Raw genomic sequence first — 20,015 nt, 5'->3', positions numbered from 1 at the left:
TAGTACTGAAATGTTGGCAAACTGGTTTGTAGCGTGTTAACAGCAGGGAGTCGAACCGTTTGACTTTTCCGGTTCAGGCTCGGTTCAAGTATTTTTTCGGAATCCGGTTCAGTTCCGGTTTCGGTTCGGTGAAATTTAAAAGTTCCGGTTCAGCTCCGGTTCGACAATCGTTATTTAAAAACCGGTTCATAAAGTTCCGGTTCGGATACAATATTAGTTGCGCTAAATCTAAAAATGTGGATCAAAACATGTAGAGAATAATCTTTGAACTGTAAGTCATTTAATCTAAGTTACGTGACGTATAAAAAACAACTCATTATTGAAATATCTGAAAAGTAAAAAATCAACGTTTTATTTATTGAATATTCATATTTTTTTCATAAAATTTCGAACATAGCATAACTCGACTAAAATAGAAGTTGTGACGTCATGCTTGAGTGAACCGTTATTTTTGACAAGTTCGGGTTCGGTACTTTCAAAATATTCGGTTCAGTTCCGGTTCGGCTCCTTAAAATCTTACAAAAACCGGTTCGGGTTCGGTTACGGTTCGAAAAAAATTGACCCAAAACAGGTCAAATACAGTATGAAACTGGACTTAGTTATGGGTAACAAATAAACTACTACGGAACAAACTACTGCGTTTTAAACCACCTAAAACTGCGCTTTTGTCCACTGAAAACTTTTTCCAGATTTAAAAAGATTGAGTGACAGGGTGTCAACGAATCGGTGTCAGGGTGTCACCAAATCGGCAACAGGGTGTCACTGAATCGTTGACAGGGTGTCAATAAAAAGTCACGACCCCTCCTCACAAAACCACACTCGGATATCTTTTCGGATATCGTACGACATATCTTTAAACTCTTTGTCTTTAAATGACTAGTAAAGTTAAAACAAAAACAGTAGTGGTAGAGCTCTATGAATAAAGGGAAAATCCCAGGTTAACGAAACGCTTTGTCATTTCTTTTTCTCACGAAAAAGAGTAAAGCAAAAAATATAAGGTTAATTGTGAATATAGTGTTTTACATCAGGTAAGAATAATATACGACACAACGCACATGATTTGGGTTAGGGTGCGAGTTAGCGTTTGGGTTAAGATGATCAGCATTATTATTCAATATATGATAAACATAATTTCTAACCCCATGCACCCATACTAAAATATCGTGCAGAAGGTACTTCTTAGTTGCAAACTATTTGTATAGCAGTCTACCGAACTTCAAATTTAGCACTTCGGGCTGTCGTACTTCGAAAGTTCGGTAATGGGTTGCCGGTCTAATAGCATCGGCGCTGGCCTAAAATAGAGTTCTTCTTTTTCCCTGAGTTTTTCACTCCCGAGAAACGGTATTAAATAATTAAAATTCGAAATTTTTGTATCCTAATTACGTCATTATGATGTTTAAAATTATCTTCAATTGTCTCCAAACATGTAATTAGGCCCACTTAGTTCTGTAGTATTGCTTCTGCAACCTTAAGTCCTTCTCATGATAAAGGTGGTGCCCTTATTTGTTTTTTTTTATAAAACAAGCGCATCCATAGGGCGCATTTTTATTGAAAATGAATTTAATGTTATTTCGCTGGTAAGCGCAATTATTGCAACTCAGGCAACGGCTTTGATAGGTTTGGTAATTTTTTTTCTTTATATTAGTCAAAAAAGATAACTTTTTTAAAAGTTTTGCTATGTTGCCAAATATCCAAGATTATAAAAAAAATCCCAAGATCGCAATAAATCCCGGGAATTTCCCATCGAAACATTCCCGGAGAGGAACCCTAGTCTAAAATCCTACCACATTTTCGTCCAGTGAGAGTTAGCATTTGGTTGGGTGCAGTATTATTATTATATTTATTCTTACATATTTATGTCTTCTTTGCAATTTTAACTTTGGCAACTAGTTTTGTTTGTGTTAAAATAAATGTGGTAGGATTCTAGACCAGCGCCATAGCATCTTCTCAAATTCTTGTCAGGGATGTTTGCTATGGCAACTTAAATAAGGTCTCAATAAAGTCAATAGTCGGCTGTACATAGCTGCAGGTCAAAAATGGAAATATTACAAAAAATAATTTCCAAGTTATGGTGCAAGTGCCTCTCATTGGCCCTTTGCATACCTATGTTGCCTGGATGACATACAAACAAATATTTAAAGTGCAACATTTGGTGTATTTTTTTTTCTTTTCTGTCAACGAAATTTTGAAGTAACAATTTTTAATAATGGAGGAAAATGTAATGTCGCTACAATCAGTATTGAGCTTTTGTGTTTGACTTGTCGGTAGTTAAAAAGGGGCTTGGAAATTGTCTTTGCGCAAATCTAAAACTGAGACAGCAAAAACATAATAAAGGAATTTTACTACTGAAACAATATATACACATTCAACAACATGCTTTTATTGTAGCACTATAAATTTATTGTATTAGCAGGGGACACACACAATGAAATCAAATAGAAACTATAATGCATTTAAATAGAAACTTTTCTAGCAGACATTCAATAAACCAACCTCTTTACATTTCTGCTTGCCCAAAACCCAGATGCAGCTGTTATATGATGAAAATATTACCTGCCCAATGAATTCACTATAAAAAATAGTCTTTTGCATATACTCAATCTTTGGTTAACTAGTCTTTTGGCCGCGAACTATTGAATTAAATTTATTTGGAATTAATTCTTCAACTAAAAAACTCCTAAATATACAACATGGTCAGCTACATTAACCCTAAATGTATATGTCTTCTATTTTATCAAGCATTCCATTAAATAAAGCGACACTGAATTTGATGTAACAATTGGAAATTTACCGTATAAATTTAACTAATTATTTTTTATTGCTGTTTAGCTGTTTGTAGCTTGAACAATATATAAATATATGTTATTAAGTTCAAAAACACGCTACTAGATTTAATTAAGAATACACTTGTCGATATGTCTGAGATAAATCACTTCAAATACTCAACCACCATTCATAGCCATGAAGCTGATGTTCGGGACATTTGCTCAGCAACTGGTGGTATTCTCACCTGTTCGCGCGACAGTACTGCAAAATTGTGGAAACAAACAAGCAAATTTCAATTTGATGAAGTAAAGTCGTTTCATGGGCACAAAAGTTTTGTGTCATGTATAAAATTTGTGCCACCAAATGAAAGCCACAAAGATGGGCTGGTTATTACTGGAGGTAATGATCACAAAATATTGGTGTTTCACCCCAAAACTGCTGAACTGATTGCTTGTCTATCAGGGCATGCCAACACTGTTTGTTCTATCTATGTTGGAAAGTCAGGGAATCTACTTAGTGCATCATGGGACAAAACAGCAAAATTGTGGGATTTGTCATCACTTGAAATGGTAAACACAAAATGTGTATTAACGTACTCCGGCCATAATGCTGCTGTTTGGGATGTGTTGGAAATGCCACATAGAGATACTTTAATTATAACTGCATCTGCTGACAGATCGATTAAACTATGGAAAGCTGCACATTGTGTTTTTACACTAACTGACCATAGTGATTGTGTTCGCTGCCTGGCTGCAATTTCAAGCACAGAGTTTTTGTCTTGTTCAAATGATACAACGGTTAAACGTTGGTCAGTAGAAGGAAATTGTCTGCAAACCTACTATGGTCACCGAAGTTTTGTCTACTCTGTGTCTTTGTTCCCTAATAGTCAGGAATTCATCACTGCTGGAGAGGACAAAACAATTAGGGTTTGGAATTTAAGAGAAGGTCACCCAGCACAAACCATCCCGACCCCAGCCACAAGTGTATGGAAAGCTGTATGTGTCAAAAACGGAGATGTTGCTGGTGCGTGTAGTGATGGATCCGTTAGGATCTTTACTAGGTCTGAAGTAAGGTATGCAGAACCTTCTGCCAAGGTTGCTTATGAGGAAGAATTGGCAACTTCTCAGTTGCCCTCGTCCACTAACAAGGACCTGCAAAACGACGTTAATTTGGATGAACTTCCTGGTTTGGAAGCACTGCAAGAGCCTGGAAAAAAGGACGGCCAAACGATCCTGATAAAAAGTGAACAATCAGATATTGAAGTTTATCAATGGAGCATGGCTGATAAACAATGGGTTAAAGTTGGGAACATGGTTGGTACGGCTGATCAAAAGAACAGAAAGAAAACAAAGTACAATGGCAAGGAATACGACTATCTTTTTACAATTGATATTGCTGAAGGTCAGCCGCCACTGAATCTTCCATACAATGTTACTGAGGATCCATGGGTGGCTGCCCAGAAGTTTATTGACAACGAAAACTTGAGCCAAAGCTTTCTGGAAACTATTGCAAACTTTATAATTGAGAATGCAGATGTTGCGTCGGACCCAACAGGAAATGGAACATCAGATTATGTAGACCCATACACTGGAGGAGGAAGATATGTTCCAGGTGGTTCTAGTTCTGCCACTAATGGTACTGGTGCTGATCCTTACACAGGAGGTGGTAGGTATGTTCCTGGAAGTTCAACCAACAGTAACCCTGGCTCGATGCCTAAGGCAGACCCGTTTACTGGGAGTGGGAGGTATATTCCAGGCTCTAATGAAGATGGTTCAACACAAAGATCAGCCGCCAATGACCCAATGGTCAATCCTTCTCGTTATGTTGCTGAACCCGAAAACATGGAGGTGGATAAGCAGGTCGATGTCAATTTTACCTTCTCGTCTGGCAATTCATTTTTTCCAAAAGAAGGCTTTATTGCTTTCGAAACTGCAAATGTAAATGCCATGTTAGGCAAGCTGAAAGAGATGATTGAAACAGATGGATTGCCTGAAGGCACCTTTGATGTGCTGTCCAAGATTGCTAGTCAAAAGCCTGACCAGGAATCCACATCTTTGCTTTGGGATGTTCTCAATGGTAATCCCAAGACTGTTTTTCCAGCGCTTGATTTGTTCCGCTTGCTTCTGGCCAAACACCCCGAAGTGGGAAAATTTGTTTGCCATAAAAAGGCAGAAGAATTGCTTTTTGTATTGCTCAGCTTTATAAATCCTCGTGATGATGTCATCACAGCAAATCGCCTGCTTGCTATCCGTGTCCTTTGTAATCTGGCTCTGTCAAATGATGGCCTTGCTTTTTTGATAGCCGGCTATGAAAAAATTCTTTCGTCTATCAGTTCAGAGGAGTTTCTTTCGACTACTTCCTCCCCAAGTGCCAAGAACATCCAAATTGCAGTAGCCACTTTGTTTGTCAATTATTCAGTACTTATAGCAAGAAAGATCAACCCAGAAGCAGTTGCTAGGCACTGTCAGAGTGCTGGCGTCTTTTCGGTACCACTCTTGCTAAAATGTTTAGATTCTCATGGAAGTGTCACACCTGAAGCAGCTTTTCGTTATCTAGTGGCCCTTGGAACATTACTTCATGACAATGATGTTGCACAAAGCATTGCTCGATCATTGGATGCCAAAAATGCTGTAAACCATATACGAACTGTACATGGCTCTGTGCTTAAGATTAAGGAGTGTTCTAAACATTTGCTTTTGTTGCTTTGAAAATTTTGTCTGTGTACTGTTTTTTTCATACACTGTTTCAAAGGAAGTTCCTGATTCCTAGTTCATTTGTTTAGTACGATATTGTTTTCTGTCATTTAAAATATGTTTGTATGCTGCATCCAAACAAAAATTTGACAATACTATGCTTCTATAATACTTATCTTTAATTAATGTGCTTTTTGCCTTTAAATGTTTCACTTTATTAATTTTAGGAAAATATTTTGTGTAAAACATGGTTATCTATATTTGCATGTATTGTAGGTGGAGACACAATGTCTACGAAATTCCTAAGAAATTAATGTTGTTGCTGTTCTTTCAATGTATATTTACAGCGTTTGATCATTCACTAAAAATAAAATGGAAAAAAGTTATTAAAAATGTGGCATCCCTCTCGCAACATAGCAATGGTTTGCTCAAAAATATGCCAATTACAACAAAAATCATTAACCAACTGGGTCAAGTTGTCGAAACGTTTTGCTTCATCAAAAACAACTGAACAATTAAATAAAAACAAAAGGTATGATGTTATTGTGGTTGGCGGTGGACATGCTGGTTGTGAGGCTGCAGCTGCATCAGCAAGAGTTGGATCAAAGACCCTATTATTGACACATAAAAAGTCCACTATTGGTAAGCATATATTATATATATGTATGTGTTTATAATGCACAAGAGAAATAAAAGCGTTTATATATAATATAATATAGTAAGAAATGGTTAAAATTCTATTTTAAAATTCATCTTTTTGCAATTGCAGTACTAAGCATTATTCTTTCTTAGCCTAGATATATATTTATTTATATTACCTTTGTTGCCTTAGGGGAGATGTCGTGTAACCCATCTTTTGGCGGAATTGGTAAAGGTCATTTAATGAGGGAAATTGATGCCTTGGATGGTATATGTGGCAGGATATGTGATATTTCTGGTGTTCAATACAGATTGCTTAATCGTAGCAGTGGACCTGCCGTTTGGGGATATCGTGCCCAAATCGATAGAAATCTTTACAGGTATTCTTCATGTATAAATACTTACGAAGTTTTCTGCTGAACTGATATAATAATTAATGTTTAAACATTATAATGTTTAAACATTTAATATCTATAGTAACTACATTCCCATATACCATTAAAAACCAAAAGTTTAGAATTTTAATTTTCGTTCTAAATTCATGTTGAACAATTTAAGAGTTTTCTTCAGCATAGGCATCGAACTTTCAAAATTTCAGAGAACTGGTACTAAATGCTTACTGATCTCAAACAAACATAACAGCTAATTAAAAACCGATAATTATGTTTAGAACAATGTGTTCTGTCTCGTTCAATTTTGCCAGAACAAATTGTTCTTAATAAAACAAATGTGCGCTCTGTCCTGCAATAAAACAATGATGTTATAGCCAAAATTTATTTGATGTTATAGCCAAAATTTATTTCATGCAGTCTGATGCTAAAATAACTTATCCTGATAGAAGGTTATTTATTCACAATACCTAATGTGAAATAAATTCTGCTAACAACATTGAAGACTTTCTTAACCATTTTCCCGTACGTACCTGTAGAAGGGATAAGCGAAGAAAGTGCAATTTTTTGCGATATATTTTTTACATTGGACTTGTAGTTGCATTGTTTTGTACTGCATGCTAATCCAACATAAATAAAAAATTAATCTTTAATATTGTGTTTACCTAATAATTTTTGCATCTGCCAACCTTACATGGAGCACCAGTTAGGAAGCGCTGAATAGAGTGTTGGCGTCAGTAAACCAATTACAGGTAGCGACCAAACTTAACAGTGCACTCTCACCACTAGGAAGTTTTGTTACATCACACTAAACCGTACGTTATACAGCATTTTAAAGTTAAGAAAACAGGTTGACTGTTTTGTTCATTTTTTAAGAATTTTTGTCAGCCTAGGATTCACCTAGACATTAGTGCAAATTTGTACCTTCCTATATTGAGTAAAACTTAAAAACAGACTTTTATTTTCTAGAGAAAATATGCAAAATGAAATATTTAGCACTCCCAACCTTGAAGTTTTGGAATGCTCTGTGGAAGATCTTATCACAGAAGAAATTATCCAACATGACAAAGAAAATCCAGATGCGAAATGCAGGTAATGTGTATGCAATATCAATATTGACCGCTTTAAGTTTGTGTTAAAGTCCATCTGGCCAATAACTGTATCTTTGTTGTTTTAGATGCACAGGGGTTTATTTGGCTGATGGTTCCTCAATAAATGCAAAGAGTGTTGTCTTAACTGCTGGAACATTTTTGAGAGGTCAGATATGTATCGGCCTAAAAACTGAAATGGCGGGCAGAATGGGTGACAAACCTTCACTTGGCCTTGCCAAGACAATAGAAGATTTGGGGTTTAAAATGGGTCGTTTAAAGACTGGTACACCTCCTCGCATATACAAGAAGTCTGTTAGGTGAGTTTTGACAGCACTTTGTTCAAAACCAGGAACTTACAGTTAATAAATTATGTTTAAAAATGACCTTGCCCCAAATTATATAGCCGCTGAATAGACTTAAATAAATCGAAATTATTGCCGTTTATAAACCTATATTTTATCTACTAGAGCAGTGGTTCTTAACTGTTGGCAACCTGTCGAACTCCCATGTTATTCTGCAAGCTTTAGTCTAACCCTAAATTTTCGCTCCGTATTTTACTTCCTCCTAGCAACTGAAACTTGGCATAATCAAATTATAAACTTGCATTCAAACTTTCAATTTATAACGTTACATGACACCTTGGCGCTTAAAAGAGATTCGAATTTAGCTTAAAATAACAGAATTTATGTTTCAGAGTACGTTCTTGTCGAACCCTTAAACCAGCTGCGTCGAACCCTGGTTAAGAACCACTGTACTAAATCAACCATTGTCATTAACAAAAGAATCCGCAAAAAATGTCAGAATAACTTTTCTATCCAGGTTCAAAGGCATGCCTTCATATTGCGGCGACGATCCTTCCCATCCGTTCTCGTTTGACAATGACGCGGTGTGGATCGAGCCAAAGGACCAGCTGCTGTGCTACACCACATATGCCAAACCCGAACTTAGAAAGGTGGTCCTAGGTAAATTGTACATCAATTGAGTCGTAACCGTCCTGCGCTCGCATGCCAAGCAAACAGTGCTAATACATTTTGCTACATATTTTTACCTAGCATGTTAAACCCGTGGTACTTTTACTTTGATATGTCCTGTTGTTGTTAGCGGAGGTATTGCTCTTAGTTTTGCTATATTTTCAATAATTTACTAATGGAAAGTTATTGAGAATATCGCAATGACAGACCAGCTCTCACTTTTTTATTTTTGTGCTAATTGGTCTCAATTCCAGATTCTCTCCATCTGAACAAGCACGTAGTTGAGGAAGTGAACGGTCCACGCTACTGTCCTTCGATCGAGTCGAAAGTACTGCGCTTCAATAACGAACGTCACATGTGCTGGCTCGAGCCAGAAGGATTCGATTCCGACGTACTTTACCTCCAGGTAAATATTTGTCTTTTGTACGATTGACCAACTTTTGGTTTTATATCACTGAAATTCAACGCATTTTGTTAAATTTAAATGTTTGTGAGGTAAATTTTTTTACAGCTAGGTTTATTTGCTCAATCGAATAAGATCGTTCATTATTTAAAAAATGCACTGTATTTCCCCCAAAATGGATTAAAATAATATTATGCAAAAATGTATTGCTTCTGGAACGTGGTTTTCTATCACGTCACGGTTTTCCGTGACAAAATTAAAAAACTAATAGTATCGAACAAAATTATGGCCAAATGTAGGGTAGTCAATAACAAGTCTAGAATGTATTGTTTACTTCTGTAAACCCTAGTTGCAAATATGAGAACGCCTAACCATCAACAACGTCCTACAGTTGTATAAGCGATTAAGCTAAACGTCCTCGCTCCTCGGTCCTTATCAAACAAAATACCTCAAGTAATTTCCCCGGTCCATTTATCGAGGCACGTCTTCACCAACAAGCTGTGTCTGTTTGTACTCAGGGTTTCAACTGCACGATGCCGCTAGAGTACCAGGAGCGCGGCGTGCGGCTGATCGACGGCCTGGAGAGCGCCGAAATAGCGCGTCCCGGCTACGGCGTCGAGTACGACTTCATGGACCCGCGCCAAGTCGATCAAACCCTGGAAACCTACAAGGTTCGCGGCCTCTACTTTGCCGGCCAGATCAACGGCACGACTGGCTACGAAGAGGCAGCGGCGCAGGGACTAATAGCTGGCGTGAACGCGGCGCGGAAGGCGAGCGGCCTCGACGCCTTTATCGTTCAGCGCAGCGAGGCCTACATTGGCCTACTCGTTGACGATTTAACTACGCTCGGCACCAACGAGCCCTACCGCATGTTCACAAGCCGTTCGGAGTTTCGCATGACTCTGCGGCCGGACAACGCAGACAGGCGGCTGACGGCACGCGGGCACTCGGAGGCCGGCTGCGTGTCGGAGGTACGCGCGCGTAACGCAGAACGTCGCCTGGCTGAGCTGGACGCGTGCGTAGAAGCGCTGCAGGCCGAGTGGCGATCATCGCGGCGCTGGCGCGAGCTTGCCGGTGCAGCGCCGAAGCTTTCTGAGAACGCGCAGACACCGTTGCAGTTCCTAGGCCACTTGCGAGATCCCGGCCAGGTCGACACCTTTTTAGCCGCATTCCCGACCGTGGCGCGCGCCATCGAGCAGGACCGCTGGTTGACCCATCGCATCTGCGCCGAGGCGATATACCGCAACCTAGTCCACCTTCAGATGCGCGAAATCGAGGCCTTGCGCCGGGAAGAGGCGCTCGAAATCCCGAAGACGATCGACTACACCAAGCTGCTCGCTGTCAAGCTGGACGTTCGCGAGAAGCTGGCCCAAGCCAGGCCGCAGAACATTGCCGCCGCCACGCGCATTCAGGGCATCAACCCGTCCGCTATTCTACAGCTTATTAGGGCTGTGAAGACGGCGACCTCCGAACGTTCGAATAATCTTACGTAACGTTTGATTATTAACTTTTACGCTATTTATGATTTTTTTTACCTCGAACGTCAAATAAACCATTCGCCGTTGCCACATTAGTTTTTTGTTAATATTTAAAACAAGTTTGTGTAAAGCGTCTAAAGAATACTCAAAAGAAGCGATTACAAAATACTTTCTATTTATTTAACCCTTGTATAATAGCAAGAATAAATAACGAAAAACACTGTATAAGTGGGCGGTTAGTCGATATAAAACTAGACCAGCCTAACAACTTTTGTTTAATTTTTTTACGCAAATTATTTAAGCTTTTCCGTTAATTACAACAGTGCCCCTTGAACTGGGTCTCGCTATAAACAGGTTGTTACACAAATGCGTTTAGTGTTCACCAGTTAGGCTACATTATTTTAAACATATAGCGATTATCTTTTTTAACATGCTTTATATCCCATAAACCTTTTTTTAAATATTGCTAAACAACATCCTCTACATTAAACCCTTGCAACATACGACCCGCGCAACCTTTCAATGTGGCCGCTTGCGATCCACGAAGTGTTAACAGTTTTAGGTTTACTATTTCTATTTTAAATAAGTGCGGACTTGCTTGTGTTGTACAATTACACATAATTGCTGTGTATTGTTTGGCAAAACCACACAGCGAATATTGTAGTGGTCATGCGCATAACAGTTGAAGCGACTGCAAGCGTATACCAATTAATTTACTCATAGACCAGTTGGACAAAAAGATAGGCAAAAATTTTTTTGCGCGGACGCATTATAGAGTAGATTAATGTCGAATATGTTTGCAACGCCAGAGTACGAGGAGTGGTCTGTTGTGGGGTTCAGTAACACAGACCATGCCCAATTCCAACTATTTTTTCCAACTTTTACTAGGTAAGTGCCTTTCTTTTAAACTTCTATCCGTTACTCAAAACTTTTTGTTTGTTAAAATCTACTCAGCCCCCAAGCCTATTCAACGTACAAATATATGTTAAATTCAACTACGAAAGCAAGTTAAATACGAATTTATTTCATGTTTCCAAAACGTCACACATTTTTTTTAATTTGAAAGTTTTTGCAATGTAAATCAAAACACGAAACATTTCATAGCTTCGATCGATTATGCTAGTTTTCAGCTGCATAGTAGTGCAAGAGTTCGCTTGAATATACATAATACCCACGTTACAATAGCTATTTATATTAAATTAGTATGTAGCACCTGAGTTTTTATTTGCTTGTTGCGATCCTTGTACTATTTTAAGTCGTGTAGGCCTTCTCTGCAGACTTGCATATTAACGTCAAGAAATGCGTGCAACGACATACCAGGGCTGTGGAGAAGTCCCGAGTCCGACATACGCAAGCGCAGTACCAAGTTTTTAAACTGAAATGGCCTCCAACTGGAAATAGCAAAGGTTGAATAGAATATGGTGGAATATTTTCCAACCACGTATTGTTAATGGATGAATTATACGACACTACTATAAGTGAACTGCTGAATATCCAGGTTATTTTAGTTACGTAAAATGACGGAATACAGTCTAAAGAGTCAAGACCGGACTAGGATTATTTCTAACTGACTTCGCAGCCCCGCGACACACCGTAAGAATTGCTCTGCTTATCGCTATTAAGATTCGCCCAAAAAGTTTTGGAAGCCATGCATTGTTACATTTAATTGGTAAACCTACGAAAAAAAAACTAATTGACCCAAAAGCAGCGGCTGTGTTTTTTTTTAATGAAACAGTCAAGCTAACATTGGAAATGAATGATTGTGAAATTCTGTCGTCTTGTTAATAGATTCTCATCCTGAAACTACCTTCCTGTGCGTAGAACTGCCGACAACTACACGAAATTAAACTTTGTCCAGTTTAGCGGTTTTACCAAAATGGTACAATTTCCCAAGACTAATGACGAGTCTTTTTTTCGGAATTCCTAAATCAGAATTTGTAGGATAATCTGTTATTACTTGCGTACGTCCCACTAGGTTTGTCAATACAACGTTACGCCACATAAGGATTTGGGTGTATTTTTGAACAAATAATCTCGATTCACAATTTTTGTTTCTTCTTGAAAAACTGTGTTCTTGTTTTAGCTTTTATCGAACTGACAAGCTGTGAAATTGTCGCGCTATTTTCGGGCTTGCTTTCTTTTTCGTTGGCTTCGGGACTAGTGTTGTCCGGCTGAATGACGGGATCCGCCAATCGCTTTTGTCGCTCGTGAACAAGTTCTTGCATAGCCTTGGTTTTTCTGAATGCGGGGTTGTTTGGGTCCAGGGCAAAGTCCGACGACGTGTAGACAGCGTTAAATCTATAAAAACACAGCATCGTAATTCGTAACTAACCGTAACTTTTTTCTATGAAGACTGCGATTTCCTAATTGCTCAACTTTTGGGCCAAACTACACTGCATTTTGTTAGGTAAAAGACATAAAATACCGTGCTTAAAAAACTATTTTAATCAAGGAAATTGGGCAAGGGTCTATTTTTGGACATTGTTTGCAAAAAAGCCCTGCTCTAGATCATGTCCAGTTTAAAGGATGGGATCTTTAAAAGTCAGGCTGAGGCTAAAAAAATAAATAAATAAAGATGTGGAGGATGTGGTTTTGCGTGGAAATAACAAATACTATAGAAGCTTTTCATAAGTGATTTGTTATAAAACGGCGTCAAAACAATCTAAATACAAACCAACCGCATAAATGCGAGAATCCGACATCAACGGCACCAGCGTGCATTACGAGTGTAAAAATAAAAAGTGCATCTATACCTTTGGTCAGAAATGTCGATTTGGAAGTTGTCTTCGTCCGACTTCGTCTTGGCGTCCACTCTTCGCTTCTTCTTCTTGGAGGTACGCTCTTGTTTTACGATCTCGTCCATGTTGAAGTGCTTTCGATCGACGTCCTCCGAATCCATCATGAGCAGTTCGAGTTGCGCCCGTTCCTTAACGACCTCGTCCGATTCTGGCTCCACGACTCTTTTGCGCCTTTTCTTTCCCTTCTTGGCCTGGCTTGTATCGTCTTGTTCGACTTCGCGTTCTGCGGTTTCATCGCCTTCTTCTATTTCGGATGGTTTCTCCTTTTTAGCGAAGGCGAAAAAACAAACAAATACAGTGAACGACTGGTAACACAAGTCCAGTACCTACATGTAGTAATGCCCAAGGTAGCAGGCTAGGAATTTTTTGGTCGGAAGGCTTAGTTTTTTAGAACAAAGACAACAAAATTAAGCGAAACAAGATTAGACTACCCACAATACGTGATATAGTGATAGTCTTTTAAAACAAAACGGAATATTGGCATCAATGTTTTTGAAATGTGTGATGTTAATTCTAAGCTCTAAGGTTATGTAATATAAAAAACATGATTATAATACATTTACCTCCTTATCGTCTGGCATCGGATCCCAAGTGATCTCCATATCGATGTCATTGGTTTTATCTTTTTCTTCATGTTCCTCATCATCTCCCAACAACAAACTCCTATACCTTGCAATCTGATCGGCGTCCGTTGTTCGTGAAGATATTCCTTTAAATGAATGCATTTTCAATTTAGTTTATTTAAGTCAGGAGCTTTTAAAGTGGGGCCCATGGAGCCCATTGGGCCCGTGAACTAATTTTAGGGGGTCAATGAAGGCCAAACTGTAATATTAGTGTATATTTAAGAGGTAATCAAATTTTAAAAAGAGTTTAATTACAAATAAAACATTTTAGCATGTAGACTCCATTTTACTTAAATCATCAGGGTTTTTCTGAAAGTCTATTTGTATTGCAATATAGATTTATGAAAAAATCAGCATATTTCTGAAGTCTATTTAATAGTGACGTCAATTTATGATCTCATTTTTGAAAAATTCTTGCCTACCGTGTCCACGCGAAGCAAAAAAAAGTTTAGGGGTCCGTGGTAAAAAAGTTTAAGAACCCCTGATTTAAGTGAATATATATTAACCTATCTAAAAGCGATGTAGTGTCACCAAGTTTGTACTGAAAACGAAATAACACAGATTTAACAAATCACTCAAAACAACAACAAATGCTGACAAGTGATGTGATAACTGATCATTAAAACTTGTTTCTTTGAATTACCTTTTCATGTTAGTTCGAGAGAAAAACATGTATATATCACTTTTACCTATTCGTGCTGTTGGAGGCCCTTCAGTATCATCATCCTCTGAACCACTTGATGAAGCTAAGAAGTCTTTAAGATCAAGATCTTCCAGCTCCTCTGGTTTAAACTTTCTCATAGTTATGGCTAATCTTTTGTGATCGGTTTCATCCCACGTTAAATCAACCTAAGAAAAAGGCTTGTGATTTTATGCTTGTTATAAGGTAACCATACATTAGTCAACTAAAAATATACCCCTAATTAAGGTTATACATGTCTGTGTGCCTTTTAGAGCACCACATTTAAGAAATGCTAAAATGTTAACAATTTTGAAACTTAATTACATGTTTTCTGTTATCAGACAAGAAACTTATAACTCTTAAACAATATCTGTTTTGTTATCGGCGGTCAGCACAACTTGTAAATTGCTAGACCTCAATTTCAACATTTGAGTTTTTAGTAATTTAGTTAATAATTTTTAAAGTCATTTAATATTTTGACAATCGTTAGCAGACCGTATATAACAATTTCTGTGTAAGCAAGACATGCCTAAAAAACTAATCTGGAGTAATTTGCATCATTGATACCCAGGAGTAAGATTGAACTTATAAATCGCCAAAATCAACCATGATGGGACTGTTAATTTAGCAACCCTGTGGTGGTATTTGTTTGATATTTGGTAATTATTTTGGATGTTATTTTAATATTTTAATACCTTTCTGGATGTTGTTTTTATGCAAAGCAAAAAGTTTGTGAGTCAATAAACTCAAAAATGTTCTCTGAACCGCAGATAACAATGTTTGAGACCACATATGGGACTCCGGGCTTCGGTTTGGACCACGCTGTTAGTTTACCTTAGATTGGTTAAGTGCTGTTGTCACAAATGAAGCTGGTTTGTATTGGTTATCGTTGGGAATGTGGAATGCCACATCTTTTGGTGGTGAATCGTCAAATGTAGCACTGTCTGGTATAAACCGCAGATCAAGTTTAGTAGCACTCATTTCATATTCCATGCCGTCACACTCCTATGTAAGTGTAGAAAAATAAACACTATAAAAATATGTTTATTAAATAACTTTGTATCACTGAATTGCACTCTTACCTGATAAATTGTATCAGCCGTTTGAGCTGAGTCGCATTCTACAACAGCATAATAATACTTGAGTCTGTTGATTTGGTATTGTCTCAGTTTTTCCACTTGAAACCTTAAAAATCATACAATTTAAAACTCAGTTGTTTTTAACAATAGCCCTATTATCTAAGAAATTATGGCTCTTTGTTTAAATAATTGCACCTTAAAATGCTGTAACAAACTTCGTTTATAATATGTCTACAATAATGCTTTTAAAAATTATTACGAGCATTTTGCTATAGCTGAAAATAAATTTGTCAAGATTAAGTATTTATAATATAGTCAGAAAACATACACTCTGCCACTTTGTTTTTTACGAGTTGAGTACCTCTGGCCTTCTTTTGTATCAGAGACTTCAATGTCATCTCTTATATTTTTTTGCTCTTCTTCATGATTTACCATTTCAGAAGGTCCATTTATCGATTCCTCTGCTAGCCGCTTCAGGCCATACTCAGAAGGAAATATGGACACCTTATTAATCACACCATTCGGAGGTTTGAAGGAGTTTAACAGGACAAGTATGTCAGTTGCCCTGTAAATGACAACTGGGTTATGGGTTTTAATAAGTATGGCAGAATGCTGGTGACTTGGCGACTACATTGGTAAAAAAATCAGCCAGAAACCAAAGAAAGTTGTGCAAAAAATATTTATTTTATAAAGAAGAGGTTTAATTATTTTTGAAAGATTAATTTCATGGAAAAACCTTAAGGTTGTTATCGTACATATTCATTTTGTATATCTTTAAAAGCATGAATATGTAGGAACATTTTGCCATGGGAATTGATTTTGTTGCGTCATTCTGTAAAATGTTAGAGAAGTGTGAAGCACGGTGTTTAATAGAAAAAAGGCGGTGCTAAGTATTTAGATTGAATGTTATTTTAAAGTACCCGAATTTAATAATATAATTGTTGTGTGTTTCGCTGTCTGCAGTTTTAATTAGACTGGTAGTGCTTAAGTACTCCTATAGTGACTTAAAAAGCAATCATGATAGTTGCAATTCCAGTTACATAGACAAATGACCAACTCGCCAGGCCATGCTCCTCCCTAAACAGGCAACCAAAGGCGCTATACATGCTGGTTTGTTGTGTTGTGCCTGTGTGACTTATAACCTTGGAAACCAATTTCTGTTAATTGGATTATAAATGTCGTTATTTTAAGTAGTATGCAAATCTCTGTTATTTACCTAAAGCATCACATATTCTTACAAATTGACAAATTCTGCCAATTTACTCTTTTGAATGCCCTTTTTGTGCATAGCACATTCACATTTTTTGGTTTCAGCTGCATAATTGCCCAAAAGTTTGCTCAAAAACACCTTATCTGTGTAACAGTGTCAAAGTAAGAAAAGCAACAGGTTGTACTGACGCATCCCTATTATGTAGTTGTTAATGTGAGATCACTTTTTCTCCTGGTTAATCGCCTAAGCATGGTAAGGTTCAAACATTAAAAGCATGGTAAGTTTATACAAAAATGCTTGTCATAAGAAGGCTGGTAAGATTCTGCGTAATCATGTAATACTAATAAAATCTTAAATTGATTTAGGTTTCATCAAAAAAAATTCTTACTTTACTCTGTCCCAATCCATATTGCACAGAGCAAGTCGGAAACTTATTTCTTCTGATCTCACTGCATCAGCATCAATCTCACCCCATTGGTGATCAAATCCGTTTTGGGCATCATCTTGGATGTATTCTTCTTCGTCTTCATCAGAACTTGACTCAACATTCCCTTCTCCTCTAGCCAGATCAACCCCTTCATCACTGCTATCATCTTCAGAATCAGAGCTGCAAATTTCTTTAAAGTTTAACAGCTAGGCCGCAATGCTTGGGAGGTCAAATCAATGCATACAAACAGGCATTCACCAGTCACATTGGTTTAAAAACTAGAACCACCACAAACTATATTAAAACTTTTTTTCCCCATTTTTGCACTTAAATTCATACATATATAATTTCTATGATTAAAAAACTCTAACCCTATTGTTGATTCATCAGAGTCAGAATATTCTTCATTAACTTTTATGACACTATCATCTCCTGATTCAATTTCAGTTTCTTTCTCAATGGGAGCCTCTTCACTTAATAACTTACGAAGTTCTGAAAAAATGACATATTTAAAATTAAATGTAGGCATCTAAAATTGAAACAAAAAAATAAATTATCTACAAATATCAATACTTTGTTTTTGCCTTTTCCTTTCGTGTTTCAGCTTCTTTGCATCTCTTTTTGACAACCGGTAGTACTTTTTAAGGTTTTCTGATGTGGTTTCATTGACAGGTTTTCCACGCTTGTCCACTTCATATTTCAGCTAGAACATACGTTAAATAAAATTGCGGCTATAAGTTTTCAGTGCAGATGTTCAATGGCATGACTATAAACATTAGGAATCCTATCACAAGAATTAGGGCTGGTCTGGAATTCTACCACATTTTTGTCAGGGGTTTATATTGCTTACATTATTTAGGTTGGGTTAAGCGTGGGTCAATATTATATATTATATTCATTCTCCCATATTTATTTATTTATTACAAATTTATTTTTGCTAACTTGTTTTGTTACTGTAACAAAAGTGGAAGGATTCTAGGCCAGCGCTAGGAATTTCAGTAATTCAGGTGTGCATCTAAGTTACTTAAAAAAAATTCGGGTTTACCACTTACTACAAAATGCAGACTGGGTTTTTACATGCAAAATGCGTACAAATGCACTGTGTTTAATGTTTCAGAGGGCTAGATTAGGCTTCCTCTCCGGGAATGTTTCAACGGGAAATTCCCGGGATTTCCCGTGAAATAACGAACCCGAATCCCAGGAAATTTTTTTTATAATCCCAGTTATTCGGCAACAAAGCAAAACTTGTCATTTTTGACCAATATAAAGAAAAAAAATATTACCAAACCTATTAAAGCCATTGCCTGAGTTGCTTTATTTGCGCTTAGCCGCTTACCAGCGGAAAAATCCTAATTAAATTTATTTTACTGATAAAAATGCGCCCTGCATGCGCGTGTTTTCTAAATAAAAGCAAATAAGGGTCCAGCTTTTAATACGAGAAGGTCTTGTAAGATTGCAGAAGCAATACTACAGAACATTAATGAGCTTAATTAAACGTTTAGAGCTAAAGTAATTTTAAACACCATAATGACGTAATAAGGACACAAAAATTACGTCAAGATTCCCGAGATTGCTGGAAAATCCGGAAAAAGAGGAACCCTAGGCTAGATCACATGCCAGGTTGGAAAGTATGGCGTGATAGATCCCCTGCGCAGTTTCCCGTTCTGTCGCGGTTGTAGCCGCGCATTTCATGTAAAATCAACGTCAAATGCGGACAGCCGCGAAAAATCGCTCAAATGCCATCGAGGTAACAGTTTTCAGTATAGTACTCCATTTTTAGCCGTGCAAATTTTACAAATAACGTTATAAATTTATTTTACAGCCGCACAATTTCAAGCTGCAAAATCGTCTCCCCTGCGCAAAATCCAAAGTTTCCAATCTGGATCATATGCAGTTGTAAACTCACATAAATGTGTGCATGTTTTATTGTTTAATAAATGTGTTTTTTTATGATTTCAAATGTTTATAGCATGCAGTATGAATGGACTATACTTCTAGATTACCTTGAATCGGTCGTCTGTAAACATAGACTGAAATCGACTATCTATTTTCACTTTTCTTTGCTTCTGCTTGATGGATGAAAATCTTTTATCATTCAGGACTGATTTAAAACGACCATCAGCTTTTAAATTGTCCATAATTTCGTTAGTTTTTAGAGAAACCCCAGTGTAATTACTTTTAAGACTCTGTTTCTAAACACGTGTGGGTAAACGTGTGTAGTAATATCAGCTGGAGTTTAAATCACGTGTCTACAAATTGTCAATACGCCTGTTAAGGTTGACTAATTTAAGTAAAAAGTAATTTTTATGACCAAAGTATATTATATGAGAGATCGAATTCCTAAAAAATGGATAGAAACTACTAATGAAATTGATACGGTATAAAAGATAACAGTTTTAATATTTCACGAAACTCTTTTTATGTTAAACTTTCTCGTGAGGAAAATGAATCAGTCGTCGTTGCGTAACCGTAACTATAAGCAACCAGACAACGCTATTACAACAAAGTGCTACTTACGCGCGAGTTGCTACAGATGCGGCTGAGATGCCTATCGTATTGTTTCTATAAAGTTCAGTCGTGTTACCTTACCCAGGTACAAAGCACGTGGTTTAAATGTTATACGTTAAAGAGATTTCCAGCAGTCTTTAACTATCTTTAATCTCCTAGGTAGAAATTCCGAATCCTTGTAATAAAAAACGCAAGTGTATATATACCGCAATATCGGTATAGCTATAAGACAAAACAATCAAGTTCAGTTTGTCTTCA

General features: G+C 37.2%; 3 protein-coding genes across 3 annotated transcripts; 2 read left to right on the top strand and 1 right to left on the bottom strand.

The window, feature by feature from the left end:
- Positions 1 to 2,834: 2,834 nt before the first annotated feature.
- LOC146140055 (phospholipase A-2-activating protein-like) lies at positions 2,835 to 5,487 on the top strand. Its single transcript, XM_083393048.1, has one exon. It carries the CDS (start codon positions 2,916 to 2,918, stop codon positions 5,472 to 5,474), a length of 2,559 nt encoding a protein of 852 aa, XP_083249174.1. The 5' UTR covers positions 2,835 to 2,915; the 3' UTR covers positions 5,475 to 5,487.
- Positions 5,488 to 5,851: 364 nt separating this feature from the next.
- LOC146140054 (5-taurinomethyluridine-[tRNA] synthase subunit MTO1, mitochondrial-like) lies at positions 5,852 to 10,516 on the top strand. The gene is made up of 7 exons (XM_083393049.1): positions 5,852 to 6,101; positions 6,292 to 6,478; positions 7,457 to 7,579; positions 7,665 to 7,895; positions 8,398 to 8,540; positions 8,804 to 8,955; positions 9,471 to 10,516. The coding sequence occupies exons 1-7, from the start codon at positions 5,852 to 5,854 to the stop codon at positions 10,443 to 10,445; spliced, it is 2,061 nt and encodes a 686-aa protein (XP_083249175.1). The 3' UTR covers positions 10,446 to 10,516.
- A 1,050-nt stretch (positions 10,517 to 11,566) lies between these two features.
- Positions 11,567 to 19,444, bottom strand: LOC146140053 (ESF1 homolog). Its single transcript, XM_083392606.1, has 12 exons — positions 19,253 to 19,444; positions 17,823 to 17,952; positions 17,621 to 17,741; positions 17,545 to 17,575; positions 17,211 to 17,455; positions 15,974 to 16,177; positions 15,616 to 15,718; positions 15,368 to 15,538; positions 14,541 to 14,700; positions 13,786 to 13,937; positions 13,184 to 13,491; positions 11,567 to 12,728 (listed from the first exon to the last, which is right to left on the bottom strand). The coding sequence occupies exons 1-12, from the start codon at positions 19,385 to 19,387 to the stop codon at positions 12,470 to 12,472; spliced, it is 2,019 nt and encodes a 672-aa protein (XP_083248732.1). The 5' UTR covers positions 19,388 to 19,444; the 3' UTR covers positions 11,567 to 12,469.
- Positions 19,445 to 20,015: the final 571 nt, after the last annotated feature.

Source organism: Ascidiella aspersa, chromosome 6 (genome assembly GCF_963924565.1).
Source record: "Ascidiella aspersa chromosome 6, kaAscAspe10.2, whole genome shotgun sequence".
NCBI classification, from domain to species: domain Eukaryota; kingdom Metazoa; phylum Chordata; class Ascidiacea; order Phlebobranchia; family Ascidiidae; genus Ascidiella; species Ascidiella aspersa.
Note: the sequence above shows the minus strand (reverse complement) of the source record. Positions and strands in the feature narration are given on the sequence as shown.

Excerpts from the sequence above, each read along its gene's own strand:
- LOC146140054 (XM_083393049.1), top strand. The coding sequence starts at position 5,852 with ATGTGGCATCCCTCTCGCAACATAGCAATGGTTTGCTCAAAAATATGC. Across the intron at positions 7,580-7,664 it reads AATCCAGATGCGAAATGCAG|ATGCACAGGGGTTTATTTGG; the intron begins GTAATGTGTATG and ends TTGTTGTTTTAG. Across the intron at positions 8,541-8,803 it reads ACTTAGAAAGGTGGTCCTAG|ATTCTCTCCATCTGAACAAG; the intron begins GTAAATTGTACA and ends TCTCAATTCCAG.
- LOC146140055 (XM_083393048.1), top strand. The coding sequence starts at position 2,916 with ATGTCTGAGATAAATCACTTCAAATACTCAACCACCATTCATAGCCAT.
- LOC146140053 (XM_083392606.1), bottom strand. The coding sequence starts at position 19,387 with ATGGACAATTTAAAAGCTGATGGTCGTTTTAAATCAGTCCTGAATGAT. Across the intron at positions 17,742-17,822 it reads AAGGAAAAGGCAAAAACAAA|AACTTCGTAAGTTATTAAGT; the intron begins GTATTGATATTT and ends TCATTTTTTCAG. Across the intron at positions 15,539-15,615 it reads CGGCTGATACAATTTATCAG|GAGTGTGACGGCATGGAATA; the intron begins GTAAGAGTGCAA and ends ACACTTACATAG.